A 27441-nucleotide genomic window follows, 5' to 3' on the forward strand; every position below is an offset into this window, starting at 1 on the left:
GAGAGAGAGAGAGAGAGAGAGAGAGAGAGAGAGAGTTGCCTAATCCAACTAGCCAGGAAAGTAATCACTGCATGACATGATAATTGCTTGATTTGGTCGAGGCCTTTGCTGGGGTTGGACATGATTCATGGTGAAATACAAGTTTCTACTTTTTCCCTTTGCATTTTAGAGAGCATCTTAGCCCATCGCTCTTCATAAGAAGCTGGAAGGTACAAGAAATTCCAGACAACCAAACATCAGAAGCCTTTCATGGCTCAAAAAAATTTGTAAATAAACACCAAAACAAACGGATGTCTCCTTTAGGAAAGAGTGACACAACAGTTGAGTTGTGTGATTTGAACAAGTTGAATTGAGTAAGGTTCGAGACAGACCCTAGTCACTTGACAAAAGGTGATAGAAAAACTAATAAATCAATTATGCCGATCAAGAAGAGGCAACTGAGAAAGCGCACTTGACAAAAGGTGATAGAAAAACTAATAAATCAATTATGCCGATCAAGAAGAGGCAACTGAGAAAGCGAGAACTCACGCTCTGTTGGTCGTAATATTAGGGGGATGTGAGCAGATTCCTTCTTTTTTGGCTTATGATTTGGCTGACTGTAATCTGCACATATATCTTCTGTAAGAGAATAATAGTAGCAGAAGAGAAAGTAAAGTTGCTGTAAATATAAGTTTTGATACCACTAAAAATGCCAGAACAACATCGCAATGCCTCGCGAAATATTGCTGCTTGAAGTTGGCAACTCTGGCATTCCTTCTTTAAGTGAGTGAGAAGAGCTTGCCTAGCATCTGTACGACAAACCATGAAAATGTTTTGAGGCAATCAGAGCACTTAAACTTTTCCTACTGTTTTAGCAACCTTTCTGGAATTTAAGCAAATAATTACTAGTCCACAGATCAGTGCCACTAGTCAGTATTCTAGTAAAATAATAAAAAAAGATCAATGCCTCGAAACTCTTATCAGATTGAGATAGTTTTGACACAACGCTTACGTGCTGCAAAGTGATGAGATAAAAAGGCAGAAATGGTAGTCCCCTGCCATTAAAGTCTATAGTCCACAAGCACAGATGTTCGTAAAAAGAGAACATTATGTAATACAATCCAAAACGTAAGCAGCCCACAGAGTGCCAGGATCTGCTGTAAAACAGGGAATAAAGTATGCAATAACAACTCTCCCTTCCAGATTATAAAGAAAGAGACAAGCAAGTACATCAACTCTTTTTCTTCAAAACAACAGCGAAGCTGGCAATGACAGAATAAACAGCAATAATCGGAGTAATACAAATATTAACCTCAATTCAGAATGGCAATACCTGATGAGCAAATGAATTTCAGAACTTTGAATTCACAAGACTGAAGAACAAGTGGAATCTCTGGAGCCATTGTGTATTGAGGTTTCCTTGGTGTTCTTTTAATATCCAATAGAACCTCTACCACCTAAATGTTACACAGGATTTTTTAATAGACATAATATTCGCCTGATTATGGAAAAATCTATAATAGAACTTCACAGTAAACTCATAAATTTTGCTCCAGTAAAGTTAATATACTAGGTGTATATCAATGAGAAAAAATGTTCACATCCAGCCATCCAGGGAAGCACACATATACACAACACCAAACATGTCTGACCAATACTTTTTCCTGCTCATCCACAGGTCATTTCAAAGTAATGGATAACTGAGAGTGCCATGAATCTAATAACATATGTGTGGTGGTACAAATAAATTCGAAGCTTTGAATATAGAGGATTTCAAAAGTAAAAATGCGAGATTGAGAAAGCTGTAGATATCATGTTGCCCTATGGCATTAAAAGGTTACCAGTTCATCATAGGCCTTGTTGAGAACACAAGAGTACAGTTAAAAGTAAATAAAGTGTTGGAAAATAAGGGAAACATTTTAAATGTAATATCTTAGGAATGTATATTATTGACTTCCTAGAATAATGTTGTAATTAGTGGTAATTAGTCTTGTCAATTGTACAGGAGATTTATTTTCCTTTTTCCTTTTACCGTAGTCGAGCTAGAGATTAGTATTCGCTCTTGCATAAATAAAGATGTTGGCCTCATTCCAAGATATATATATAAGAATGGAAAGAACTACCTCAAAGATGTTGGCCTCTTCAGTCTATACAGGCTGCATACATACAGGATGAATGGGAAGAACCACCTCAAATGGTCTCAATTAGTCCGAACATATTTAAAAGGGAAAGGAAAATTGAGCCATATCACTGGTCCAGGAGCGAAGAAAGGGTTGAAGTATGATATTGAGCCATATCACAGTTGGACATGCTTTAGAAATATCATGAAAAGTATTTTAATTACAGTACTTTTCACGGTTGCTTGATATGTATATGTACATTGTTATAACGGTTCAGGTGTGTTGAGTCTTTAGAGTCACTGGATGTGATTAATGCGGGTGAGCAGTTTGTTGATGAGGAGACTGGAGGTGCTGAGGACTTAGTGGACTGGGCTTGTGGCGCACTAGAAGCCCGAGTACCTTGTATTTTTCCGCATTTCATGATTTTAAGAAGATATATTTAAACAATTTTAAAAGGTTGAGGATTTTACTATGTTGAGGGTTTTTGGCAAATTTTATTATGCTTGGTATTTTACGTTTAAAAGTAACGTTTCAGTCGATTACACTTTTGGAAAACCGCATTTATTTTATTCAGTAGTTGTGTTGTTTGTTAAATTGTGTGGGGCGAATTTTAATANAACACATGGGAAATAACATACCTGTCATAAGGGAAGAAAGTAGATGGATGCAAATGGGTGTTCACGGTGAAATACAAATCAGATGGCTCGTTGGAAAGATACAAGGTTAGGCTTGTGGCAAAGGCGTGCACACAAACTTATGGTATTGACTATCAGGAGACATTTGCTCCAGTGGCAAAAATGAACACAATTTGAATTTTGATATCCCTGGCAGCCAACTTCAATTGGTACTTAGAACAGTTTGATGTGAAAAATGTGTTTCTTCGTGGAGACTTGGAAAAGGAGATTTATATGGAACTTTCTCCGGGATTCAAAGGGAATGCAAAGAATAACAAGGTTTGCAGGTTAAAGAAGGCACTATATGGTCTCAAACAATCTCCTAGAGTCTGGTTTGGAAGAATTTCCAAAGTGATGTTAGCCTCAGGATATAAACAGAGCCAAGGTAATCACACACTCTCATTATCAGGCACTCAGATGCAGGGCGAGTGACGGTTCTCTTGGTGTATGTTGATGATATAATTGTGACAGGTAACGACGAGAAGGAAAAAGAAGCCTTAAAAAGATGTCTAACCAAGGAGTTTGAAGAGCTTGGTAGGCTCAAATATTTCTTGGGAATCGAAGTAGCGCATTCCAGTGAAGGATTCTCATTGCACAACAAAAGTATGTCAATGATCGCTTGAGAGAAACAGGAAAGTTGGCATGTAAACCAGCATCTAAGCTGATTGACCCGAATCACAAACTTGGTGAGGCAAATGAAGATCTAGTTGTGGACAAAGCAATATATCAGAAGTTGGTAGGGAAGCTCATATATTTGGCTCTTATTCGACCAGATATTGCATTTGTTGTCAGTGTAGTAAGCCAATTTATGCAAAATCCCAAAGAGGTTCATTTGCAAGCAGTTAACAGAATACTACACTATCTAAAAGGGAATCCTGGTAAGGGTATCTTGTTCAGGAGAAACGGGGGACTTACACACGAAGTTTATATCGATGCTGATTATGCAGGCTCACCAATTGATAGAAGATCAACCTCTGGCCATTGTACTTTCCTTGGAGGAAATCTCGTGACATTGAAAAGTAAGAAGCAGAATGTAGTTGCTAGATCGAGTGTTGAAGCAGAATTTAGAGCAATGGCTTTGGGAATATGCGAGCTTCTATGGATTAAAATAATTTTAGAGGACCTGAAGATCAAGTGGGAACAGCCGATGAGATTATTATGTGACAACAAATCTGGAATCAACATAGCCCATAATCATGTTCAACACGCTAGAACAAAACATATTGAGGTAGACAGACGGAGAAACTGGATAGTTGACTAATTTGCACCCCTTATATCTCAAGCAAGGACCAACTTGCCGACATACTTACCAAGGGACTCGATGGCACAACATTTCAAGGAATTGTCTTCAAGCTGGGATTAAAAGATCTATATTCTCCAGCTTGAGGGGGAGTGTTGGAAAATAATGAAAATATTTTAAATGTAATATATTATAAATGTATATTATTGCCGTTCTAGATTTATGTTGTAATAGTGGTAATTAGTCTTGTCAATTGTATAGGAGATTTATTTTCTCTTTTCCTTTTACCGTGGGCAAGGCTAAAGATTGGTTCACTCTTGTAGCAATTAGAGGTGCTGGCCTCATTCAAAGATATACATATAAGAAATATTATTTTCTCTCAAACTAACATAAAGAAAATGCAATCTTAACATACGTGCTGGCCAAGTAAACAAAATGATACTTTTCTTATATCTACAGGCTACAGCATGGGATTTGATATTTAACTATTGGCTATCATTCATACAAGTCGCAGACAATCAAAACAACCATTTGGTAGCTTCACGGGACGTTCAAATACAACTAACCATGTTTTCATCGTTAAAGAAAAGCTGAAAATTGGATAATGGAGTTAATGATGAAAAAGAAATATCAAAATTGTTTAGTAAGTAAAGTCAAATTAGTAACTGTAAACCACTTATTGAAGTAGCATAGTCACGCACATTAGGAGATTCAAGACCCTGACCAACCAAAAACAGCACAGCAACCATGCATCGGATCTGGTGCCACAGAAAAGCACTACCTTTGATTTTCACCACCCAGAGTTCATCATCTTCAAACCTGTAGAAAAGAAAATATTGATATTCAACTTCACCAAGACATCTATCAATAAGGGACTCAGCAAAAAAAATTCATCATGTGAACCGATGGTTTAACATTTTATTTTGGCAAAACCGTTCCCAGTTCCAAGCAGTAGAAAGATTGAGGCTGACCCCAACGTGTAGATATATACAATAAAGTCATACATCGAGTGGGTCGAACCTAACCTCTAGCAAACAAGAGAGAAGCAACCAGCATGGCAGCTAAATTTAAAGCCAAGAAAATCAAAGACACAAGTGTTGGGGGGAAAAGGCAAGAGTAAGGTGCAATACAATAAGGTTGGTAACAATATACTGCGCCAAAACCCAAAAAGTGAAAGCAGACCAAGACAACCCACACAACAAAGAATGAGCAAACGAGTCAAGGAATTTGGGTTGGACTTTGGCGACTAGGCCACTATCACAATACATGTCACTGCATACCACCACATCTGCCTAGAATATTAAAAAACCTAAATTCCACGACATAGAGGCAAACATAAAAAAGGGGAGAAGCCACCCATTGTGCAAGTCTTCATCACATACCCCAAATAGGATCATATGAAAAGTAGTTATCGAGTGAAACGGATCCAGACAACTGCCTGGTTGGACTAACTCAATTTCCAGAAGTGATGTGCTCAGACCATATAAATTTGAGAATTGCTTTTGGCATTCTCCTGTCCCTAAACTCATTTTATTTTGGCAAAACCATTCCTAGCAGTAGAAAGTTTGAGGCCAACCCCAACATGTAGACATTTACAATGAAAAGTAGTTATCCAACGAAATGGATCCAGACAACTGCCTAGTTGGACTAACTCAATTTCCAGAAGTTATGTGCTCGGACCATATAAATTCGAGAATTGCTTATGGCATTCTCATGTCCCTAAAACAGTGATATGTTGACAATGCGGAGATCTCCCATTGAGAATAGGTTTGAAATAGGGAAGAATATCGGAGCAAGACTAAAAGTTAGAGACCTCTGAGTCAAGGCAGGAATCCCAAGAAATAAACAATATGTTGACTGCTCAACAGTTCTAACGTATTTCTTGTTGCTAGCGCAATCTTGCAATAACGTACTTCAATAACATACTTCAACCCATTCACCAGTCTCATATCCAAATAATTCCCAAAACTCTCAACTCCCAGAAACTAATATCATATCTAAGATAGAACAATATTGATTAAATACCTAAAATACTAAACCACATTAGAAAAGGAAAAGTAGGGCATTGATTTTACACCTTACATCACAAGAAGTAATCTCAAACGATGTGATATGACGCCTATAATTGTGGACATTAGCTGCATCCATCTTACAAAAATTTCTGAAATCATGTTCCCCAATAAATTTCTTACCAGCTGTCTCCATGGCCTGGTCAAACACAGTAAGAATTTCTGGTTCACAAGAATCTTCAAGTAATTATGAGCCAACAGGATAAAAATGGTCACAATAGTAGAAAACATACGCAAGAGATGTATACCATAATGTTCAAATTTGCTCCCCAGAAGAAGTATTTGTACTCCCGGCTCAAACAACTGAACCTGCATGTTTTTAGTTAGTTCAGATGAAAAGTATCAGCAAGAGAAATAACTTTACACCATTTAAATTTTCAGATCAGTACTTTTAATATTGGATCTCGAGGAAAGTTACTTACACAATATAAAAATTCTAGATCTGATTACCAATAAATTATTAATTTAATTATATACTGTCTCCCATTAATTTTCTTAGAAAACTAGTTGCCCTTGGGACATTACCCTGGTCAGTAAGAATCTAAATTTCATAGTCGCATTGATGCAGGATTAAAAGGAACTAAAGACATCAAGGACGGGACGTTATTGGCTACCGTAAAAAGGAAACGATCATGTCGACCAAGAGACGAGAATCAAGCTGAAAATCTTCTATGCTGATCAATTCCTCGAAAATCTGCATAAATATTATGAGGTATCCAATACCAACCATTGTGGTGAAAGCGGCAATTTTTGGAGATAACTCTGAGTAGGCCATATAATTTCAAATTGGATATTTTGTGCACGATCTTAATCCATTTTGTTAGGATCGGTTCAAAATTTAGAGGGGGTGAATAACCTATTTTAAAATTTTTCTTCTAAACCCCGTCAAATAGTGTGACCGATCTTGATGGTATTAAATATCAAGACCAAATTGACCAGAGCCGAAATCCAATACCTCACCAACATCTTCTTCTAGTTTCGAGTCAGCCATTAGGTATTGTACCGGTTCATTATCACTTTCGCTTGAGCTAATGTTGGTTCCAGAAGATTCGTTCTCAGAGTCTGTCCACTAACTATTGTTTTCTTCAACAACAAGAACCTTCTGGTCTTTCTTCTTTTTGAAGGATCTCTTTCCATCTTTCGACCATCTTCTCCCAAACGGTTTCTTGTCATCTTTCTTGGGCCTGTTACATTCTGCAATGAAGTGACCTTTCTTGCCACAGTTGAAGCAAGCTTGACCATCATCTGTATTGTTGATAAGCCCAAATCTTATAGAGATTTTAGGGATTTTAATTTTATAATATTTGTGCTTATCTAGAATTTTATTCCTAATTATGTGCTTATCTTGATTAATTTTATAATGATTGTAGATTTTAATAAAAGAGAAAAAATAGCTAATTTGGGAGAAAATATGATTCTACAAGACTTCAAAGGAAATAAAATACCAAAAGAAAGAAAATAAAATATTTTTATGTTTTATTATCTTGAGAATATTAAAGTTTTGGAAAAAAATCTGTGCAGATATTGATAGAGATGAAGCCTAATCATTGAAATTAAATATCTACAATCCCATCTACAAGTTTTGAAATTGACTTGGGCTTCAAAGAGTGGAGGATTAGACCCGTGAAGAATTATAAAAGGCAGTCTATGTGTACAGAAAAAAGAGGGGGCGCACAAACAGTGAAAAAAATCAGCGCGGAAGTGAACAACAGAGAAGGGAAAAAGGAGGAATAGAAGGAGGCAAAGAAGAAGTACAGAGGAGGAGGAGAGAGAAGAAAAGAAAGAAGAAGTACAGAGGCGGAAGAGAGAGGCAGAAAAGCAAGGCGGAGGAGAGCAGACGGAAGTGCAGAACAGAAGACTACACGGAAGACAACACTAGGGAGGAAGAAGAGAAAAGAAATAGGGAGAAGACAGAGGCAAAAGCTGGAGGAATTCCTAATCACACGCCACAAATCACTGAGAATTCCTTTCACTCATTCTTTATTTTGTTTTCTTCTATTCACTTAAACATAGATTTTCACTTTTGTTTTGAAGTTATGGAATAATTTTATTTAGACTAAGACCATGATAGGGCCAAACAATACTTTATTTGATGTTTTGTTTATTTTCAATATATTATTTTTCTTGATTTTAATTATTGATTGATGTTATTTTAATATTTCTTGTTAATAGCCTGATCAACTATTTACATGTTTGTTGATTAATCACGAATCGGAAGATGATTGGTTAAATATAGCAACAAAGATGTCATCAACACATGGTTAAACTGACTAGAAATAGTATTCGGTTTCAGTGTGCGGTTTTAGGTGAAAACTGAAATTCCACGAATCTTTAATGCATTTAGATATAATTAAATTCAATTAGAAATAATTGGACTGTTAGATTTAAATAGATTTATTAACTCGAGGAATCGTTTAATAAATAAAATTGGGGATTTCACCGTGATTGTCAAGAATTAAATAATTAATTGAATTTTAACACGTGTCAACATAGTAGAGTTTGGTACCGTTGTGTGTCTTAGTTATTTATTTGAATTTGAATCCCTCCTTGATATTTGAATCTCTCGGTTTTAATTGATATTATTTTATTTTATATTTTAGATTAATAATCCACATATCATCTTTTTATTTATTTTGTCTAGCTTAAGTTAAGTGATAAAAATTCTAGTAATTAAATATTAGTCTCTGTGGGATCGATACTTGGACTCATCATCCATTTACTATAACTTGACCTAGTCCGCTTGCTAGATTTATTCCCAACCGAAATCGTCGGTCAAGTTTTTGGCGCCGTTGCCGGGGACTAATTTGTTTAATATTGGAATAAATTGCTTTATTGAGACTAGACATTTTTTCCGAAAAAAAAAGATAAAAAATAATCTGTTTTTTCTAATTTATTTTTTTTATTGTGGGTACTTCAAGATGGATCATCGGGGAGTGTTCACGAATTTTGCCCAACAATACTCGGAACCATTCTATGCTGCTTGGGGGAGATTCAATGATCTGGCAAACAACTTTCGATTTCATGATTTGTCAAACTACACTCTTATTCAAATTTTCTATATTGGTTTGGATGAGGCAACAAGAAGTTGGGTAAATTATGGAGCTTTGGCAACTGGAAGTCACTTATTTAATAGAGATCACAACAATGCGATGCACTTGTTAAATGATATGGCAGATTTCGACTACCACTGGCATTGTGATCCTTCACTGCAGGGTTGGAGTCACCAATATCCTCCACAATTTTGCCCCAATTTTGTAAACCAACCATTTGAGCAACAAGAAGAGCGTATTGCACATTTAGATGAAATCATGGCCCAGTGGGAGAAGATGGTCAACTCTTTGTGTTTCATCGATGAACAGATTGAGCTTCTAATGCAACCAGTGTCCGAAATCCGCCAAGAGAATGAAGCGATTTTTGCCGATCAATTAATGACCAATCAGGTATGGGTAAATGATGACAACTCAAGCAACCAAGGTTTGGAGAGTGATTCAAATCATGTAGAAATTTCATCTGAATCTAATCGTCCACAAGTATTAGAGCTGAAGGAAGAAGAATTCTTCGAGGAATCTCTATGCAAAGATGAGGCAGAACTGAAGTTGGAGGATGTAGAAGAACACAAGTCGAAGGATTTGAACTCATATATGGTCTTAACATATATTCCACCAAAAAATTAATAGTCAATCCTCAAACACAAGCATGGCCTGCTTTGATGCTTTGATAGAAGAGCTGGAACTCGTAGATCCTCCATTGCTGAACGCTAAATTCACATGGTCTAACTGTAGAACGGAACCGATTTGTTGTCGGTTGGATAGATTTCTCTTCTCCAGGGGCTGGTCGACTATATTCCCTGAATTCAGACAAAATGTGCTACCAAGAATCACGTCTGATCATTGTCCTATTGTGCTTGATACCGCTAAGACACGTTGGGGGCCAGTACCTTTCAGATTTGAAAACGCGTGGATGACACATCCACAATTCAAAAAACTTGTCGATATTTGGTGGAACAAAGAGGGAAACCAAGGGTGGGAGGGATACAAATTCATGCACAAACTAAAGGTGTTAAAGGCTGAGGTCTCCAAATGGAATAAAGAAGTGTTTGGGAACGTGGGAGTGAGAATTCAAGACTTAAGCGACAAGATTAAACAACTGGATAGGCGTGAGGCAGAGGGATTATGGTCGGGAGAGTTACACGCCGAAAGGAAGGAAGCAAAGTGTGAGCTGGAAGAATTGTCCTTTAAACAATTTCAACTCAACAGCCAAAAGGAAAATGTTTATGGCTCAAAGATGGGGACCAGAATTCCCATTTTTTCCACTCTTTATTGAACAAAAGAAGGAACAGAGCACTGATAGACAGATTGGAACTAAATGACGGCAGAGTGATTACGGACAGAGGCCAAATTGAACAAGAAATTTTGGAATTCTATGCGGCTTTGTTCAGGAAGATGGGAAGTGATGGAGCGAATTTTGAGGAGGAAGGGAGAGCCTTCACGGTATAGACTGGAATCCAATACAGAAGACATACGCAGATGAGTTGGAAAAACCATTTGACGATGCAGAAATTAAGAAGGCTGTGTTCGAATGCGATGGTAATAAAGCTCCGGGACCGGATGGATTCAAAATGGTTTTTCAGAAAAATTGGGATACAGTGAGGGAGGATTTGTTAAAGGTGTTTGCTGAATTTTTTAATAATGGGATTGTTAATAGAATCACGAATGAAACGTACATATGTATCATCCCAAAAATAAAAGATGCAAGACGGATCAAAGATTTCAGACCAATCAGCTTGACTACGAGTTTGTACAAGATTTTGGCTAAGGCTTTGACTACGCGACTGAAAAAGGTCATGTGTGATACCATTGCGGAGAATCAGTCTGCTTTCATTAAAGGTAGACAGATATTGGATTGTTGCCTCATAGCGAATGAAATTGTTGAGGAATATCGACGGAAAAGAAAAAAGGGTTGGCTCCTCAAAATTGACTTGGAGAAAGCTTACGACAACGTCGACAGCCAATTTTTAGATTTTGTGATGTTTAAAAAAGGATTTGGAGATAGATGGAGGAGGTGGATAAGAGGATGTGTATCTAATGTGAACTTTTCGATTTTTATCAATGGAAAACCATGTGGGAAAATTAAAGGAGAGAGAGGATTACGACAAGGTGATCCATTATTACCATTTCTGTTCAATATTGTCGTTGATGTGCTGTGGAGGATGATAGACCAGGCAAGGGAGGATAAAAAGGTCAGGGGGCTTGAAGTTGGGAAACATAAAATTGAAATATCACATTTAAAATTCGCGGATGATACCCTTTTCTTCGCAAAAACCAGAGAAGATGTGATGGCAATTGTGGATTTAATAAAACTGTTTGGAACCAACTCAGGGCTGAAAATAAATTTGGGAAAAAGCGTGGTTTTGGGATTGACTTGCTTGGATGATGAAGTAGACGATATGGCAATAACTTGTGGGTGCAAAAAAGGAATCTGGCCAACCAAATATCTTGGATTACCTTTGGGAGGAAATCCCACAAAGCTGGATTTTTGGGAGCCGGTTCTTTCTAAAATGCATACCAAATTAGCAAGCTGGAAAAAATCATTCCTATCAAGGGGGGGAAGATTCATCTTGATAAAATCAGTCTTATGCGCTATGCCATCATACTTCATGTCATTGTTTAAGGTTCCGAATAGTGTGGCAAACTCAATGGAAAAAATCATGAGGGACTTTCTATGGGATGGTGCTGACGGGGAAAACCATTGCCATGTGGTTAGATGGAATCAAGTATGCAAACCAAAGGAAAAAGGAGGGTTGGGGATGGGAAATATTTGTCTAAGGAATAGGGCTTTACTTGTAAGTGGTGGTGGAGATGTTCGGTTGAAAAAGAATCATTGTGGAAAAAAGTGATTAGGAGTATATACGGTTTACAGGACAACGGGTGGGATTTGGGTTTGGCGGAGAAGCGGACATTCAGAAGCCCTTGGAAAAGTATATCTCGTTCCTACCAGGCTTTCCATCAACTAGTTAGGGGGGTGCCAAAACGAGGTAATTTAATTCGATTCTAGGAGGATGTTTGGGAGGGTGAGTTATCGTTTAAATTACGTTTTCCATCTTTGTTTCGAATTTCCAGTCTTGTTAACAAACCAATTAGTCATTTCGTACAAATCGTCATTCTTGGGGGTAGTTCAACTTTTATTTGGGATGTGAGATTTCGAAGAGATTTTACAGAGGGTGAGCTTCTTGAGTTTACAAATCTGTTGACAGTTTTAGATAGAGTCAAATTGCATGAAGGGGCTAATGACATTAGAGTGTGGTTGGGGGACGCTTCGGGGATTTTCTCGGTGAAATCTTTTTACGATTCTTTCTTTCAAAACTCTTGCTCTACATTTTTTAATTTTAACAAAAGAATTTGGAAAGTTCCTGTCCCACAGAAGATCAGGATTTTTTCATGGATCGTTACCTTGGGAAAGTTACCGACATGTGATTACGTGCAGAGAAGGTGGAAGAATTGTGCTTTACGACCACAGTGGTGTTGCCTATGTAAAAAACATGAAGAAAGTCAAGATCATATACTGTTACATTGTTCATTCGCAGCAGGTATTTGGAATAAAGTGCTAACAGAGCTGGAATTTCAATGGGTTGTGCCAAGACAAGCAAAAGATTTATTTCATGACAACTCGTGGTATCCGTTTGAGAGAAAATTCAGAGAGTCTTGGTTTATTATCATTCATGGCATATTGTGGACACTTTGGTTGGAAAGGAACAAGAGGATATTTGAAGATGTTTCGGAGTCAACTGATCAAGTGTGGGAGAGAGTTAAATTGAGGGTCGCCACTTGGACTGTCAATATTCTTCAATATTATCATCTAAGTGTCTCCGATATGTGTAGGGATTGGAAATTAGTATGGTCTTGAGTTTTGTGTTTTGTTGAGATTAAACAGGTTTATTCTAAAACTGTATTGTAAGATTGTAGCGGATTACTCATCCGCACATATGATGTAACTAATTCCTAAATTAATAAAATTTGTTTCTTATCAAAAAAAAAAAAAACATATATTCCACCAGCAGATTCTTTATTTCCATCAACCCAAACTCAAGAATATTACATCATCTACGAGCTTTATCATGAATTAGATTGTTTTTCCCCTAATAATCAGTTTTTGCCGAGTGTTGCTGGAACGACGAGCGTGCAATGTCAATATCATGCCAAGCTTGAGGGCACACATAATCAAGACCCATATGTAATATTGTATGATATTTACTATGGGCGGAAGCCGCTATTTGATGGCTGCTTCTCCATAGTCAAGCTATAGACAATGAATTTAGCGCTTGCTGGGAGGCAACCCAATGATTTATTTTATTTTGTTTCATTTATTTTTTATTTTTACTTCTTCATTTGGTTAGTTTAATTCTCTGTGATTTTGGTGTGTGTAGGGAATAATGGAATGAAGTAAGATGATTTGGATTCTGGAAAAGATTTAACTGTTGAAACAAGAGACTACATGCACGGAGGAATTCTACCATCCCCATGTAGCATTCCATGGAGCTTAAAGCAACACTGTCAGGGAAGTGTTTTGTTACTATTCTATATCCAAGTTTTATATTTTTTCAAATGACATAACACTGAGGACAGTGTAAATATAAAGTGTGGGGGGAATTTTCGTTTTGTTTCACTTCACCACACTTTGCACGTGCTTTAATGTCTAATCCTCGAGCATAAATTTTTTTTTTTTCTGGTTATTCTTTGAGATACTACATTTGTGATTACATGACACACTAATTGATTTTCTAGATTTTTGATCACTCAAGAGATTGAATCACACCTAGAATTGATTGAGATAAACTTTAGTTGTAGCTGAAGGATTTGAGCATGAACTATTTTTGTATCATATTTTGAGACATAATCTATGCACTTTAGGTCATACTTATATGAATTAATCGTGAATTGGCAAGAGATGAGCTCATAAAAAAAAAAAGAAAAAAAAAGATAGAGAGAAACATCTAGAACTTGTCTGATTATCTTTCGAGGCGAAAATACGGAGGAGAATGACTTAGGGATGATTTAGACGATCTTTGGACCGTTTGAGCCTTTCGAGCCTACCCAATGCATCTGTCATATCCCTAGTATCCCATTTTGAGCTTATAAAAATCGAATGGAGTGTGTCAAAGACATACAATTAGCCCCCATTCGTATTCCTTCAAAATCCCACATCAACTACCCAATTTTAGCTCATACACTATTCTTCTACCTTAATCTTGAGAGAAATAAACATCCTTAGCGCTTTAAATTTTTCAATACTCCCATGTGTTGATAATTAATATGAAAAATTGGAGGAGTTTGAAAAAAATCATGAAGAAAGGGAAGGGGATTGATGAAAAAAAAATATATAATGAAAAAGGAAAGGATGAATGAATTTTGTATGATGTTGTGATTGAAAAACTAAAAGAGAATGTTGTTGAAGATTGAAAAAAAAAAGCTGGAGGAAGAAAAAAAAATATGGGGGAATATAAACGAAAGTACAAGGAAGATGAAAAAATTAGATGGAGGATGATGAAACTCATAAGGGAGGAAGATAAGAGATGAAGGAATGTGCTGAAGGAATAATGGTTTATTTTCTCTCATTTTGAATCTCCCAACCTTTATTGTAGCCGTGAGCCGTGGCCTAACATTATAAGCTTAAAAGACCTATTGACCGAGTCATATTCCTCCAACATTTAGTGGAAAAAGATATGAAAGATAAGCTTATGGAGAGTTTCTTTATATTAAAAAAAAAAAATTCAGAAAATATGAGCACTCCTTGAACTAAAACACCTTTGAAGAATATGAGTTTCAACTTCCACACTACACACGTCTCATTATTTTGATCTTTTCTAGTGAATGTTTGAGTTTTAAAGTTGCAACGAAAGTGAATTTTATGATTTTCGAAGTGTGATCTTTTGATTGAGTGTAACGGAATTTGGTAGGTTGAAAAGTGTTTATTGTGTCATTTTTGTGGTGAATCATTGAATATTCCTTGGTTATATGTTTATTCTCTGATTTGTTCGAGGACGAACAAAGGCTAAGTGTGGAGGGATTGATAAGCCCAAATCTTATAGAGATTTTAGGGATTTTAATTTTATAATATTTGTGCTTATCTAGAATTTTATTCTTAATTATGTGCTTATCTTGATTAATTTTATAATGATTGTAGATTTTAATAAAAGATAAAAAATAGCTAATTTGGGAGATAATATGATTCTACAAGACTTCAAAGGAAATAAAATACCAAAAGAAAGAAAATAAAATATTTTTATGTTTTATTATCTTGAGAATATTAAAGTTTTGGAAAAAAATCTGTGCAGATATTGATAGAGATGAAGCCTAATCTTTGAAATTAAATATCTACAATCTCATCTACAAGTTTTGAAATTGACTTGGGCTTCAAAGAGTGGAGGATTAGGCCCGTGAAGAATTATAAAAGGCAGTATATGTGTACAGAAAAAAGATGGGGCGCACAAACAGAGAAAAAAATCAGCGCGGAAGTGAACAACAGAGAAGGGAAAAAGGAAGAAGAGAAGGAGGCAAAGAAGAAGTACAGAGGAGGAGGAGAGAGAAGAAAAGAAAGAAGAAGTACAGAGGCGGAAGAGAGAGGCAGAAAAGCAAAGCGGAGGAGAGCAGACGGAAGTGCAGAACAGAAGACTACACGGAAGACAACACTAGGGAGGAAGAAGAGAAAAGAAATAGGGAGAAGACAGAGGCAAAAGCTGGAGGAATTCCTAATCACACGCCACAAATCACTGAGAATTCCTTTCACTCATTCTTTATTTTGTTTTCTTCTATTCACTTAAATATAAATTTTCACTTTTGTTTTGAAGTTATGGAATAATTTTATTTAGACTAAGACCATGATAGGGCCAAACAATACTTTATTTGATGTTTTGTTTATTTTCAATATATTATTTTTCTTGATTTTAATTATTGATTGATGTTATTTTAATATTTCTTGTTAATAGCCTGATCAAATATTTACATGTTTGTTGATTAATCACGAATCGGAAGATGATTGGTTAAATATAGCAACAAAGATGTCATCAACACATGGTTAAACTGACTAGAAATAGTATTCGGTTTCAGTGTGCGGTTTTAGGTGAAAACTGAAATTCCACGAATCTTTAATGCATTTAGATATAATTAAATTCAATTAGAAATAATTGGACTGTTAGATTTAAATAGATTTATTAACTCGAGGAATCGTTTAATAAATAAAATTGGGGATTTCACCGTGATTGTCAAGAATTAAATAATTAATTGAATTTTAACACGTGTCAACATAGTAGAGTTTGGTACCGTTGTGTGTCTTAGTTATTTATTTGAATTTAAATCCCTCCTTGATATTTGAATATCTCGGTTTTAATTGATATTATTTTATTTAATATTTTAGATTAATAATCCACATATCATCTTTTTATTTATTTTGTCTAGCTTAAGTTAAGTGATAAAAATTCTAGTAATTAAATATTAGTATCTGTGGGATCGATACTTGAACTCATCATCCATTTACTATAATTTGACCTAGTCCGCTTGCTAGATTTATTCTCAACCGAAATCGTCGGTCAATTGTCCATTTTTTTATAAGGTTTAGTAAATTTAGATTGATTTTCAGGCATAAATTTACCAAACTTTTTGACGAATAAGGACATGGCCTCATTGCTAATTTGTTCAGCAGACTTCTTGCTTGAAGTCTCTTCGATCGGAAGAACAGCAACGGTTGCAGTAAAAGCTTTTGTTGTAGAAGGCTCTTCTTCAGTTTGAATCTCAAGCTCGAACTCATAGGCCTTGAGGTCGGGAAATAGATCATGCAACTCCAGTTTGTTTAGATCATTGGATTCTCGCATGGCCACCATCTTTCCATCTCATTCTATGGATAGTGCTCTCATCTTCAAAGAAATTTCTCGATTAGAATATTCTTTACCTAGAGATATTAGTTCAATAATGATGTTGCTAAATCGTTCATCAAACTCATTGAGCGTTTCTCCAAGATTAATTTTGACATTGTCAAAGTTTTGGATAGCCATGGTTAGCTTGTTCTCATTAGTCTGGTCATTGTCTTCACAGAATTGGGTCCGCTTCTCCCAAATCTCTTTAGTTGTAGAACAAGTTTTTATTTTACTGAACATGTTTTTTATCTAAAGCTTTATAAAGGATATTAGCCTTCTTTCTGTCTTCGGCAGTCCATTCTGATCTATGTTTTTCCACCATCTACGGAGCACCTTCAGTTATGGAAATGAATGTGTTTGTCTTTAGGATTTTTATTGGAGTTTTGTTTAAAAAACATAGGAATTTTGTTTAAAAAAGCCATATGAGTATATGAATATCAAATGTTGAGAAAAACTCGCTTTGATACCACTTGTCAGGAGCGGGTTAGAGGTGAATACACCTTTTAAACTTTTTCTTCTAAACCATGTCAAATAGTGTGACCAGTCTTGACGGTGTTAAATATCAAGACCAATTTTTATCAACTTCTTAAGAAACGGTCGGACCACAAGTTGTGTGGAAACGGTCCGATGAATCTTATGACTATTTATACTCAAATAAGGCAATTTAAATAAATGCAATAAAGAAATAACACAAGTTATGTTTATGAATATTCGGAGACTCAAGCTCGTCTATCACCCCTTCTTCCACTTATGGAAGGATTTCACTAGAAGACTTTGGTTTTACAAAAATTGTAATAATTCGTTTCGACCTTAGGACTTATCCACTGTCTAAATTGAAACTCCTAGTAACTTCTTACAACGGTTGAGATAAACCCTCTAACAACCAATATAGAAATAAGATGATGAATCTTTCGTTTCAAACTGTCGAGAAACTTCTCAAACGATCTTGGCAAGAAACGGTCTAGTAGTTTGACAGAAACCCTTGAAGATCCTTGATGATCTGAATAAGTATTTTTTGGAGCAAAGGATGATGAGTAATGAGTAAGTATCCCCTATTCTGCCCTCTCACAAGGAAATTCTCAATCTCTTGCGCTAGCCTAAGCTAACACTCCCAAAAAGAAAGATAACTTCTCTCTAACGAGCTCTAATCTTATATTTTTCTTTTCCCGCTTCCTCTTTCCCCTCTTCTAAGTTACACTTTCTAGAATATTTATTTTGAGCACGGAATTTTATGGCCCAAATGGGTCTAACCAAATGATATTGGCTATTTAGGCCCAACTTATCCGAGTCCTTAACAGCAATGGATGAAGAATTCGTGGTTGAAAATTTATCAACGAGAACACTCATGAGTGATCAGAATTTAAGCATTTTTTGAAGGAAATTGAAGAAGATATATGACGTACGATACAATGGGAATGGCTTCTATGATGGTGGAAATAAGCTAGTGAGCATAATGGTGGTGGTTGATTGATTGTCAAAATACAGACATTTCATACTGTTAAAACATCATTTCACGGCCAAAACAGAGCTGAAAATTTTATGAAAGAAGTGGTGCGGCTACACGGTGTCCCTAAATCTATAGTAAGTGATTGTGACTCCATTTTTATGAGTTTCTTTTGGGCTGAATTTTTTCGATTACAGGGCATCAAACTCAAAATGAGTTGTTCTCACCATCCTAAAACCAATGGGCAGAGTGAATCTTTAAACAGGTGCCTTGAAACTTATTTACAGTGTTTTGCGTCGGAACAACAAAAAGGATGGGCTAGTTGGGTACACTGGAATGAATATTGGTATAATACCTCGTATCAGACCTCTGTGGGGTTTACTCCTTTCCAAGTGGTCTATGGCCGGAAACCCCCACTATTATCCAGTACATTCTCGGATAAACTCTGGTAGCTGCTGTGGCCGATGAACAAAGTAACAAAGATGAGTTGCTCAAGCAATTAAGGGACAATCTCCAACGAGCACAACAACGAATGACAAAGTTTGCTGATAGACACAGACGGGATGTTGAGTATCAAGTAAATGATATGGTATTTCTGAAACCGAGCCACACCGACAACAATCGGTATGTTGCCGCATACATCAAAAACTTTCGGCCAGATTCTACGGATCTTCCAAGATTGTTGAACGCGTGGGAAACGTGGCATACAAATTATTACTTCCCGAAGGATCGAAGGTACATCTAGTTTTCCGTGTTTCTTGTCTCAAGAAAATGGTGGGTAATCAAGTCACGACAGTTAAGTTACCACAAGAATTGCATTCTGATCTGGTCCGTAACTTTGAACCTGAACAAATTTTGATTAAGAGAACAAAACATAAAGGGGAAGAAGATGTATCACAGGTGTCGGTTAATGGAAGGGGCGTCCAATTGAAGAGGCAACCGGGGAGGAGTTTGTGGAGTTCGCACCTCAGTTTCTTAATTTCAATCTTGGCGTTTGTGGAGTTCGCCCGTGAAGGAAATGAGAATAAAATATGAGAGAGTAGTTAGCATTCTGGTTTTTGTTGTTTGCTTTTACGTATAGACTAGCCTAGAGCTAGGGATAGTGGAGGAAGATTGTACACAGGCAAATCTGATCATTTTCGTTCAATAGAATTACAGTCCATTTCAACTCATTATTTGCATTATTTCCTGTTACACTTTATCATTATCTTGATTCGCTGAAGAACATAACACACTGGTAGGACAGGCCACAAATTTAAGGTGGTTGATGTTGTGTTGCTATGCATTCAACTTTATTAGCAATTCTCTGTACAGATACGAATTAACACCGAGGAGGAGCAAATGCTATATGGGAAGACTAGCAGGAACTAAATTGTGTTTTCCTAATTTAGACCATGAGGAAAAGATCAATACTTAGGGGGAAGTAATGAGAATTAAAGACATATAGGATAGGATATTGTTGGCTGCAATCAAAAGTATAAGATTTATGTTGATCAAGACGAGATATCAAGCTGGAAATCCACTTTGCTGATCAAGAGGATGATTATGCTATCAAGCTGAAAATCTATTGGGGATCATAGCAGGATCTCAAGAATTATGCTGGAGGCTACAGGGATGGATATCAACAACGAATTCAGTTATTTCTAGACTGATTTAAGTATAAATAGGAAAGGTGTGTTCGGGGAATCACATTCTCATTTTCACAATGATACAATTGCATTTTTATTTTCTAATTCCCAAGGAGTTGAGTACCGAGTTTCAAGGTGGATATCTCAATCCGTGGTTTGGGTATTGTCCTCCTACCAGTAAAGCTTTCATAAATTATTTAAACTCAATCTCATTTATCTCCTCATTTATTTCTATTACATTGCAACATACATTTGAAATCAGGGAAAATATATAGAATAACCACTTACCAAGTTGCAGGGCTAAAGAACAACAGGTTTTTGTCAAAAAAAAAAAAGTTTTGTAATCAATTTCCAATTCCTGGATGGCTTTATTGTTTGGTGCGATGCAGTTTCAACCTACATGTTCATGGCACATATGTTTATCAAACATCTGATCAATCCTAAATATAATGCTTTACTATTTTCCGTTCTTCAAATTAATTTTAAATTGCAGAACTGTTCAAAGACTGAAACAGGAGTTCGTTCTCACGTAGCTGAATTAGACCACTCCATAATGCTACTGTCAAACAGAGAAATGAGAATAAGTTCATACCTGGCGCTGAAATCAGTTGGAGCAGGAGACCACCCAATAATTCGAATATCTTTTGGGAGGACGCGGTTTAGAATATTCACATAGTCTATTTCTCCCTCTGTTTAGAATATCATATATTATGAACAAAATAGATAAATGAATCCACAAGAAATAAGAGCAATCAAAAGTTAGAACTAGCATTCCTAAAATTAGTATGCGATGCAAGAAACTTTTAAATCAAAGCGTCTCTTTCACGGAGGCAGCTCTTTACTTTCTAATTTGAATGTCCGGCAGAAAGCAAGTTCAATCCTTTAATAGTCGAAACTAGCTCGTCGGGACGAATTAGAAAATCGAATAGGAAATTCTCCCATTTTGATCTTTTACGCTTCTGAACAGTGGTACCCGGGTGAGCCAATTTTCCAAGCGCTCAGGGCTTTCCTACTAGAATAATTAGAATAAGAATCAAGGTTTCTTCTCTTTTTTTTTGGCCGTGCTGTGAAGTGAAATTGTATACTACAGTTCGGTGGAAGAACTTTAGGACACCCTTGGGGTAATGCGCCAGGTGCCGTAGCTAACCGAGTAGCTCTAGAAGCATGTGTACAAGCCCGTAATGAAAGACGTGATCTTGCTGCTGAGGGTAATGCAATTATCCGTGAGGCTTGCAAATGGAGTCAGAGCCGTTTCATGAGCAGGGGTCCAGGGGAGCTAAGCTACAAACCATGAGATCCAAGAGAGTGCCCGGTCATCATCATTCCACTCCTTTTTTGGTCCGGAAATGCAATGATGACCAATAGTACAGAGGCAAATGCCACTAATACGCCAAGTGTTGAAGATAATAGCCAACATGAAGGAAACCCTACCTGGTCCAATCCCGGAATGGAAGCTCAACCCTTGACATACCAGATTCATAAGCCGAAGGGAATAATAATAATAATACTGTACTGATTCCAATTGTTTAATAGTAAAATCTGACATTCATTTACGTTCTAAGATTTATAACATATTTTGGCCAAAATTTAAAAGTGTGCAGCACTTTTCAGCGCCCTCATCCGGATATGTCAGCATATTTAGTTAGGTTCACTATTTTTCTAAAGCCTGTAACATTCTACATAAGCACTGCGATTGTGATATATTTATAAAAAATATGAACCTTCTTTGTTATGAATAAAATGTAAAAATGCCGCTTAAGTAATATGAATAAATGGCAATTATGAAGGGCCAAACCGCATGAATCTTTAGCAAAAGTTTCTCCAGAATATCCACTGCCCCCTATTGTTGTTCTAAGATTGGATCGTAGAAATAGAGAGATTACCTGCATTAATCACTTTTGTTCTTCAAGTTCTAATTACATCAAAAATGAAACACAGAACTTACTGCAATCGCCATTAGAGTAATGTAAATAAAACAGAACCCAACTGGAAAAATCAGAGTTCATTAGATCGGTGCAGATAGAGGAATAAAGATCAATCTCAATTATAAACTTCATTTCATAGTATTTTGGGGAAAGAATAAACAAAAAAGTACTTTAACTCAGCTGGAAACAAATGAGGTTTCATTTACGATGTGAAGAGATGTTATGAATGCTGCTCATGAAAAGCTTGGGGATAGTAAAAACCTATCTCAATTGTAAACTTAATTTCACAATGACTTTACATGAATTCGAAACAAAAAAAATTATGTTAACTCATCTCTGGGAAAATATTACAAGGATGCTTGGACATTTCTCCTTTTTTATCACAGGTAATATGGCCTAAAAAACAAAATTAATCTTAAAGGCTATCATAAATACATAAATTTAATCAACAAAAATAAATTATTTAATTGGTTTTTACATGTCATAGAGTCAGATAATTCAACAGAACTTTTTCCTACAACTCATACCCAAGTAAAATTGTAATATCCCAACCTTTTAGCTTTTTATTGTTTATGATATTATTTTTGGTTGGGTGTTTAGGAAATATGGTTATTGGATATTTATGGTTTATTATGGTAATGGATATTTCATATGGTTTGATGGTTGAGATTATTTGTAATGGTTATGTTTATTGGAATGGTTAAAATATGGTCATTGTTTATGGTTATTGTTTTGGTATTATGTTCATAGTTGGTGATGATTAAGGAAATGAATGGGTAGAATAGAAAGTTGATTTTTAATCAAAGAGGAAACGGAAGTGCAAAAACGGTATGAAAAAATTTGGCAGTAGATGTGGTTTTTAGCATAATGTTTTGTATATTGATCCAATTGATGTGAGGCCACTTCCATTAGAAAGATAAGATATAAGGCTATAACTTTCATGTTTTGAGTTTTGTTCAAATCATTAGGGAAGACGAGCCAAAAGTGGCCCGAAGTGTGTCGTTTGTTTCGTTGTTCCTGCACTGACACATGTTGGGAGAATGAGCATAACTTTTTACTCCGACCTTCAAATGACATGAGGTCAATTGGAGATTCAAGAAAACACATAGGGCTACAACTTTCATGTTTACCACTTTGGCTAATTCGGAAGAAAAACTGCAGTTTTGGCCCTTGGCAGAGGGTACACGGGGTCCGGGACTTGCCATGAAAAATGAGTGATTTCCAGTGTGTACACGGACCTATACACGGAGGGGGGCACGGGGTCCGTGTCTATGGCATAGAAAACACGTTTTTTGAGGGAATGAAGGCTTATATATGTCTTTTCTAGATGCTTCTACTCTATTCTTCTTTCCTCCATTAGTTTCAAACGGTTCAAGCTTCTCTTCTCCCTCAAATTTTCTCTCCAATATTTCTCCACTTCAAGGTCAAGGATTTTAGTGAATTTCTTAACTTCTTCTACTAAGTTTCTAAGCTTCAAGGTAAGGGTTCTATCTTTTGAGCTTAGAAAGGTTTGAAGTAATGAAGGTTTAAGTTGAATTTATTGATTTCTATGGTTATTGGTGATGATTTTTTGTTGTTATTATGTATTGTGTTGTAGGAATCCATTCAAAGAACACATAGCAACCAAAGTGCTTGTTGGGTACTAAGTAGAAGCTTCCTTTCAAGTGCTCACATGATTTTATATGTATCAAGCCATGTTATTGCTAATTAGCTCCTTTCATTGGTATATAGTTTATCTATATATTGTTATATGTTCATTGTTCAAGTATTTCCATTGAATTAATTGATCAAGGAGCTAATACACCATTGTGCCTACCAAGTGTTTGTTTAAATGCCTCAATGAGATTTCCTATGATTAAAGCCAAGGAATTATAATAATTCATGCATGTCATTGGCCAATCACATGATTATGAGTATCTCTCACAGTTTTTATATATTTATATATCAAAGAGATACTATCCATAGGTCACAGGTCACAGACTATCATTTCCTTTCCTTTAATTCATGTCATGAAATACCATCTATACTACTTTGTTATCTATTGTTCATTGAAGATGGTATTATTCATTGTTTATTGCAATTGATTCATTGTTCATTGCCACTGATTCATTGTTCATTGCCATTGCTATAGCCATGTTCCAAGCTAAGCCTATGTATATGTATTTGTTATGTACAGCTTTCTGCTTACTGAGTTTTATCTTATTCCAGTTAATGTCATGTGATGCAGGTGATAAAAAAGATTGAAGCGGATTGTCCGAGGAGGAAGAAGTCATATAGCTATGGAAGGGAAACTTTTGAACTTTTGTTATGAAACTTTTAGATTCGAAATCATGGGGTGAATAATGTTGATTTTTGGTTTTCTTTTGAAGGATTTAAAAGTGAATGTTTATGTAGACGAATTTTGAAAATGCTTATGATGTAAATGATTTAATGTTCTTTCCCGTTTAATTTCAAATGCTTCCGCGTATGTTTTTCCTTTTAAATTAAATGCTATGAGAGGGGGTTGTTTCAAAAATTCAGTCATGTGGAGGACTTACAATTGTGACTTGATGATTTGATTTGTTATGACTACCAAACCTTGTAAAAATTTTATACAAATATTTCTAGCTTCCAAAATTCTACATGCAATTTGGTCTAAAAATTGAGGGATTAAGAACAGTTATGGGGACCAGAAGTCCGATCACTAATTTAACAATCAACCCAGGGCCAGAAATTTCCGCACCACAAGAAAATTTGTTATTATAACTATGGGGCATTATCAGCGGAGTTCCCAGTCCTTCTGCCATTGAGATTCAGAGTTCTGGAAGTGCACAAGTTATCAATTCCGAGCCTTAAAAAATTATTGCTAAAGGACATCATTGCACACAATTTCGTTGATCAGACAGTGAGGTGGCTATAAGTACAACAAACTTACTTGCCCAACAGAGGAAACTCCCTTGTCCGTTCTGCCACATCTAGAATATTGCAATTCCTTCTTGTCACCAAATATCAACCTTGTCTTTCTAAGGGCCTTAAAAATTTCTGACTGCACTAATTTATAAATAAGATTGTCAACTTCATATTTCTATCTGCATAAAATGCTCTGATACAGATAAACAAGCTCCAGTTTTGTGCAATTCGTAGATCAAACGACCAACAGACATTCTATTTATCCAAAAAGCAGCAGCAAAGGTGAAAATTCCATCTTGAAGTTGCATGGTCCATCTTAATTATAAATTTAAGATATAAAAGTATGTTCAGTGATTGTAGACGAATTGAATACAAAACAATTATTTCTTTTGAATAGCATGAAGAGTGATATTTTAGGTCATTTATTAAACTATTTACACCTGGTTTGGCTCCAAAAATAGAGTCAAATCTAAGATTGTTACCAGTCATTTAGTTCTAAATCTAAATCTGAAAATTGATCAAATCACATTTGAATGAAAAGCAATATTGAGTGGGAAAATATGAGTACATCAAACGAGATTTCTCACTTACAACTTATATGACGAAGATAAATCAAATTAAAAATAAAGCACAATAAGAGTTATGTATCACGCTATAGATGTCATTTGAACACAAACTTTTCATTCACAAAAATCTGACTATCTAGAATTTTATTAAACCAACGAAAACACAAAAAAGTCACCATGTTACAATCCAACATTAGAAGTCGAAGCCATAAAAAAGAAATTATGTTATGGTAGGACTCGACATAAACAGAAAACTTCAACAATTCCCCACATTGGTACGCCCAAAAAAAAAAATAAAACACACCTACACCAGAAGGCATTATCTCTATTCCAAAAATAATTTTTTACACATTGAGGTATATGTAGGCCTTCTACGCAATTTGCATGAGAAAATGAGAAAAAAGAGGTGAGTGAACAATACCTCCACAGTTGGATCCAACTGTGCTTCTGAAGCAAAACCATAAAACCTGAAGAATACAGCAGGCTATCAGAGAATAGATAAATAACTATCAAAAAGAAAGAATGGTTATGTGAGAATTTTTCAAAAAAATTCAACCTCTTAAAATAATTAGGCTAAGGTACAGTTAAGACATTGAATGGAAATCAAGAAATATGAAAGAACAGAGTCTGGATGGCTCCAGACACAAATAGAAAGTTAAAGAACTGATTAGCCTAAAGTCCATTATTCAAGATACGGAAGAACACAGAACAGAACAAAATATTGAAATAAAAAACACTACCATGAACAGTAAACATCACCTCATGCATCCAATATCATAAATACGTCATAATTGTGGAAAAAGTATCTTTTTATCACTATCTCCTTTAACCCCCAGGAACCTTGTCAATTCGATAAGCATTAATAATTTCTCAAAGTGATTACTTCAAATCCCTTAAGAACCACAAGGCAGGGGAAAATTTCATTAATCTATTCTATTAAGTATAAAGGTTATCCAATATCTAGGTCTCTCACAAAAGAAAGGCTATACATCTCTCTGATCAACTAATCATTGTGGAGAAGTTCTCATGAACGAATAGGCAAGACGTTAATAGTTTTCTGCAACTGTTTTTTATGTGGTAAAACAAGTCAAAAATAAGGATATGAATTGGATAGCAATTCTGAAACCGTACCTCTGACCAAAATACATAGCTTTCAGAGCAACATATCGTTTTGGTAAATGATGCATGCTCCTTGTACTGCAACCTGCATCCAACAAAAAACCATAAACAAAAACCAACAAAAATGTATGAAATACATTAAACTAATGTTTCAAACATTTGATTCAAACATAAAGATATGAGAAAAACCTTGTACAGCCTCCTTAAATCTATTGTTCACGTCATTGTTATCTACTTTAAGCCTCTCCACTTCCTCAATGGAATGACGGCTGTCTAAAACATGAGTATTGTCACTTTCTGCAATCTGCACCACAAAAACTAAGTATTGAAGTGCATGAACAAGCCATCGGCCACTAACAAACTCCCCATACCTACAATGAACATCAAGATCAACCGTAACCAAGCCTAACCTTTATTTTCAAGCAGTAAAGCTTGTTCATAAACGACAGCAATATAGTATTTCTCCATAAAAAAATAGTTCAACTTTAAAAAAAGTTGCTATATCTGACTAAACAAAACCCAATTGCCTCTGAACTTGATTCGGAAAAAAAAAAACTTTTTAAGACAAAATTCGGGCAGTAAAACAATGTGTGTCTCACCTTCTGGCATACGCAGTTCGAGAGGCGAGTAAAAAGCTGGGCATTCTCAGCCTCTAACGCCTGGGAGAAACAATAATCATTCAGGAAACGGAATTCCAAGAGGCGGAGAGTTGGATGGAAATTTATCGTACCTTAATCCTCTTATTAAGAGACTCCACCTGTGATTGCAGCGAATCTAAGGGTCGAAAGATCGGATCATTCTCCATTTTTCCGAACAGCAGTTGGCCACCAACTGTTCGACAGTTTAATTTAGTGTAAATTGTTATAAATACCAAGCTCAATC

General features: G+C 35.9%; 1 protein-coding gene across 1 annotated transcript; it reads right to left on the reverse strand.

Annotated features, from left to right (window-relative positions):
* On the reverse strand, window positions 1-27441 carry LOC140975250 (uncharacterized). Its single transcript, XM_073438850.1, has 15 exons — window positions 27290-27441; window positions 27159-27218; window positions 26749-26863; window positions 26572-26644; window positions 25862-25907; window positions 24900-25010; window positions 21856-21943; window positions 20653-20749; window positions 6331-6391; window positions 6091-6221; window positions 4715-4832; window positions 1313-1436; window positions 681-788; window positions 529-603; window positions 1-202 (listed from the first exon to the last, which is right to left on the reverse strand). The coding sequence occupies exons 1-15, from the start codon at window positions 27362-27364 to the stop codon at window positions 126-128; spliced, it is 1359 nt and encodes a 452-aa protein (XP_073294951.1). The 5' UTR covers window positions 27365-27441; the 3' UTR covers window positions 1-125.

Source organism: Primulina huaijiensis, chromosome 4 (assembly GCF_012295235.1).
Source record: "Primulina huaijiensis isolate GDHJ02 chromosome 4, ASM1229523v2, whole genome shotgun sequence".
NCBI classification, from domain to species: Eukaryota; Viridiplantae; Streptophyta; class Magnoliopsida; order Lamiales; family Gesneriaceae; genus Primulina; species Primulina huaijiensis.